The sequence below is a fragment of the Brachyhypopomus gauderio genome, chromosome 15, assembly GCF_052324685.1.
Source record: "Brachyhypopomus gauderio isolate BG-103 chromosome 15, BGAUD_0.2, whole genome shotgun sequence".
Taxonomy (NCBI): domain Eukaryota; kingdom Metazoa; phylum Chordata; class Actinopteri; order Gymnotiformes; family Hypopomidae; genus Brachyhypopomus; species Brachyhypopomus gauderio.
Genome location: NC_135225.1, coordinates 21,604,102 through 21,609,099, shown reverse-complemented (window position 1 = coordinate 21,609,099; position 4,998 = coordinate 21,604,102). Strand labels below are relative to the sequence as shown.

Genomic DNA, 4,998 nt, shown 5'->3' with positions numbered 1-4,998 from the left:
ACATTGCTTGCACGAGTCCACAAGTGTGACACTGTTTTGTGTGAGAGATCACTTTAAATTTCATAGAGGTGCAAACGGTCCCACTCTAATGAAAGCGAGAAGCACAAGCCAATATATTGTCTCTTAAGCTTTAATTTTGCAGCTTCAGGTTCAACACCACAGTCCTAGAAAAGCTCAACTTAATGTCGGTCTAGGCATAGCAAATAAAATACATATATCTGGCTGGGAGTGTAGATTAATCATAATCATGCTGTGCTTTTTCCCCCTTTAGTAATATGCTGGCACAATCAGAAGACTATGATCAGCTATGTCTTGTTTAAAATTATATAATGAAACTTTATTTCTGAAGTGAGGCAGTTTTGAAAGTTTTTTAGAGACTTTGGGTCAAGAAAGGACACACCCCTGTCCACACACCCCTGAACACACCCCTGTCCACACACACCCCCTGAACACACCCCTGTTCACACACACCCGAGAACACACCTGTCCACACACCCCTGAACACACCCCTGTCCACACACACCCCCTGAACACACCCCTGTCCACACACCCCTGAACACACCCCTGTCCACACACACCCCCTGAACACACCCCTGTCCACACACCCCTGAACACACCCCTGTTCACACACACCCGAGAACACACCTGTCCACACACCCCTGAACACACCCCTGTCCACACACCCCTGAACACACCCCTGTCCACACACCCCTGAACACACCCCTGTTCACACACACCCGAGAACACACCTGTCCACACACCCCTGAACACACCCCTGTCCACACACCCCTGAACACACCCCTGTTCACACACACCCGAGAACACACCTGTCCACACACCCCTGAACACACCCCTGTCCACACACACCCCCTGAACACACCCCTGTTCACACACACCCGAGAACACACCTGTCCACACACCCCTGAACACACCCCTGTCCACACACCCCTGAACACACCCCTGTCCACACACACCCCCTGAACACACCCCTGTTCACACACACCCGAGAACACACCTGTCCACACACCCCTGAACACACCCCTGTCCACACACACCCCCTGAACACACCCCTGTCCACACACACCCCCTGAACACACTCATATTAATGGGCGATGACAAACAGGGATGTTTGAAAGGTCACTGGATATTATATCTCATGTTTTGTAGCAGAATATGATAAGACTATGACAATTATATGACTTTGACTATGAATCTTAAAGACTGTGAGTTTCTGGTGGTAGTGTAGCATCCTTTGTGTCACTACATTTCTCCCTCTATGAAGATGTTTAACCTTTGCTTAATCCAAGAAAATTTGTCCAAGAAAATGCATTTGGTTTTATAAGATATTGGTTGATTTCATTTAAAGCATAACAATACTGGATTTACCTACTACAGTAGTAAGTTTAGAGTGCAGTCGACAATGGAATAAAATCATCTTACAGAAATTACATTGAATGCATCCATTTGTATTCAAATACATCAAAACTACACATTTACTGGTCGATGGTCAGTAATCAAAAATGATCTCTCTCTGTGTCATGCAGTAATCTGGCTTCACACTCTCAATGGTGCAGTCAGAGGTGTCCATGGTGCAGAGAGTGCAGTCACAGCTGAGAGCTACAGGATATGTGACATGGGGGTCCACACCAGGAGGGCAGTCAGGCAGGCGGATGGTTTCATAGCGGACGTCTCTGTAAGTGCACACATGCTGATAGATAGTGGAGAATGGACTCTTGTACACCGGCTCCTATATGGGACACATTACATTGGAAACAATTTATAACACAGGCAATGTACTCTCTGGGATTCATTAGTTGTGTCAGTGAAGTAACAACAAGGAGATCTAGAGAATGTGGAGATAAAGAAGCTAGTGTCCATCTCTGTCTGCTTTAACATGGTCTGATGTCACCTGTCCAAATACCCCCTACCCTTAACTATACAGTTAACACTCACCTTACTGACAGCACCTCCCTTGTACCACCTGGCCACTGTGTTAGGTACACCAATCTGATACGTGCTTTGTAAACATGTATATACATTTGCTGACAGTTTTTTCTTCATTCAGTTCATCACTGTTGCATACAGGTCCACTGTAGAGAATATTATTTGCGTGGCGAACCATTATAAAAACAGCAGTAATATTGCAGTAGGATTGTTGTTGCATACATAGCTGCAGATGAATTGACATGCATCAGTTTTGCTGCATATTTTACATTGTTACTGGTGTGGTGAGAAATCCAAAAATATCCAGTCAACAAGCCAACAGTGGTCCTGTGGTCTGATAAGGAGAAGCGGAATGGCTAACACAAATTATGCCATGGTAACACAGGACTGTAGTCTCTAACTATGGCACGACAGGGCTAATAAATAAATGAGTGGTGTTTCTAATAAAAGTGAGTGGTGAATGGAACTACACAGCTCTCTAATTATTATTCACATTATTTCGAATGGGAATGGTTTGATAGCAAAAGTATGAGTGTTCAAGAATAGTTTTTGAATAGTCATTGTTTCATTATAAAACAGGTGTTCAAGAACAGTTTCCAAAGAGAGTTGTATTCACCTTGGTTAGGCAGTGCCCGCTGCAAATAGAGGTTTGAAATACCAGGCATTTCGGGCAGCCTTCTTTCTCCACTGACACGGTCTCGTTGACTGGCTCACAGGGCGGTAGAAGGTAACTGTTGGCAGGGGAGAATAAGGCGGCAGCATAACACAGGAGCAGAAGAGAGCAAACTGTGACTGCTGACATCCTGCAAGAAGACAGATATAAATGCAGTCAAATGTGCAATAACACAGTAACACATCAGAGTATCATGGAAGCTGAAGGCTGTTTGAAATGTGTGGGGCTCATTAAACAATATAAGTGTTGTCATCTTAATGCATTTATATGCTGCTGTATTAAATGCCCTTTTGGCTTACTTTGCAGATTCTGCTGTGAGCACTCAGCCGGCTGTTGTGCGGTGTGGTAAGTGTTCAAACAGGGAGCGTCTTGACCCATTTATATAGCACCAAAACCTTGGAGCTATTGTACTATGAATGACCTTACATAAATTGTGTTAATCTCAAACGTTTTGAGTGCGCTTAAGTATGATTACATTTAAGTGCGCTGTCATAATGACTTCCTAATTTCTCAAGGCTACACTGACTGTAACAAGACACTAAAGAACACCAGATCTCCCTTTATCTAGAAAAACCTTTTCCAAGATAATTTATGAACAACCTTTCTTTGACATTTAAATTAAAATTAGGAAACGTTCAGCAATGGCCCTTTGTATTCTTATAGAATGGACTGGAATCACTGGAATTAATCAAGATTATCATTCAGACAGGCTTGTCAAATATGATAGATCGCTGAAATTCCGTATTAACATCATTAATCATCATTGTTAACATAATTAATTCCAATACTTTCTGCACTCAAGACATGAAAACAGTAAGTAATTGGAAATTTAGAAGCTATTTCTTTATTATTTCTGTAAAAAAAAAACACGGATATACGGAACTAACGAGTTGGCTACATGTTGCAGTCAGGAATATTTCAGGACCGTACTGTTGGTACAGCTAGCTGTCAGAGTCACTCGTATTGTAACAAGGGTGGTAAATATTAGAAATAGTGTGTTGATACAAATACAGTATATATTTAAAACATGGCAGGGCAGGAGCCCGAGGACAAAAAACAGGTTTGATTTTTTCTTTGGTGTTACGTACTGTCTAGAAATAGAAGCAAATATTGTAGTAGCTACTTGGCTACATGAAGGTAGCTAGTTAAACAGGTCATCTCTTCGTTGTGTTACGTGTTTCTGACCGTTTTGATGGTCTGGTGCTTCACAGGGCTTCAAGCTTTTAGGGATCATTGACGTGGAGAAAACTCCATGTTCACGAGATGCTATTCTCCATGGTGCCGGTGCATCTGTCGTTGTAGGACTTGTACATTTTTTGGCGACTAGTAAGTCTGGTTTGTTTAAGAAAACAACAGCCTTCTGTTTGATTAAGAAACCCGCAATAAAATAAGCTAGACTATTACTGCAACGTTAAACACAAATCTTAAGCTGTGGCTGAAATGACCTACTACATACTGCATCCTAGTTAGGGGCCCAATCAGTTCGCTAGTAGTATGTAGTAGGGTCTTTCGAACAGAACCTAAGATCCATTACATTATCCTTTAAATATTATTTCAGTTGGCGCGCTAATTGTGTAATGGTGTTCAGCCTAGACTAAACGCCTTATTAAATTCTTATTGACAGGCAGAGTGAAGCGGTCATTTGATGTTGGCATGGCTGGTTACATTCTGACAACACTGGGTTCATGGTATGTGATCACATTACTGAATAGCGGAATCATTTTATACAAAATCTTCATATATTTTGAATACATTCATTATTATAATTATAATTATTATATTTTATCTATTTTATTACTGTTTTATCACTGTTATTTTTTTAAGTAAAATTACTGTTTCATTTCTTCACTGAATTCATTTGCTAAGATAGATAGTTTGAGTAGTGTCACAAAAAATAGGCCTAATTCGCAGAAAAAAAATTTATGTGTTAGATTTAGAGCAGAGAGAAGAAAAAAAAACATCCAGGATTTATCTTGGATAGATATTAACAAAATAACAAGTGTGACACACTTATAACCTTGACTGGGAGCAATTGATGAGAAATATTTGTTATTGAAAATAACAGTTTTGCTCTTAAATACTCTAGGTTCTACTGTCGTTACAACAATGCAAAACTACGGGTTCAGCAGAAGATGATTCAGGATGGGATAAAGAATAAAGTGTTATATGAAGGGACAAGTTATGACCCCAAACATAAAGCAAGGGATCAATGAAGTGATGGCAGACATGAACTACCCTCTTTCACATCCAAAGACCAGATCTTTGCTTTTCATCCAATTGAGTTTGTTCTCCTGTTTAAATATGAAACACATTTGTATCTGTTAAATAAAATTGTTTAGTTTGTTTATTGATGTGACATAATAAACATAATTATTTTTTAA

At 40.5% G+C, this 4,998-nt stretch overlaps 2 protein-coding genes across 2 annotated transcripts; one reads left to right on the top strand and one right to left on the bottom strand.

Moving 5' to 3' along the window:
- Nucleotides 1-1,353: 1,353 nt before the first annotated feature.
- lhb (luteinizing hormone subunit beta) lies at nucleotides 1,354-3,866 on the bottom strand. Its single transcript, XM_076975328.1, has 3 exons — nucleotides 3,803-3,866; nucleotides 2,561-2,747; nucleotides 1,354-1,747 (listed from the first exon to the last, which is right to left on the bottom strand). Exons 2-3 carry the CDS (start codon nucleotides 2,744-2,746, stop codon nucleotides 1,508-1,510), a joined length of 426 nt encoding a protein of 141 aa, XP_076831443.1. The 5' UTR covers nucleotide 2,747; nucleotides 3,803-3,866; the 3' UTR covers nucleotides 1,354-1,507.
- On the top strand, nucleotides 3,534-4,998 carry cox20 (cytochrome c oxidase assembly factor COX20). Its single transcript, XM_076975329.1, has 4 exons — nucleotides 3,534-3,677; nucleotides 3,829-3,943; nucleotides 4,242-4,305; nucleotides 4,704-4,998. Exons 1-4 carry the CDS (start codon nucleotides 3,645-3,647, stop codon nucleotides 4,828-4,830), a joined length of 339 nt encoding a protein of 112 aa, XP_076831444.1. The 5' UTR covers nucleotides 3,534-3,644; the 3' UTR covers nucleotides 4,831-4,998.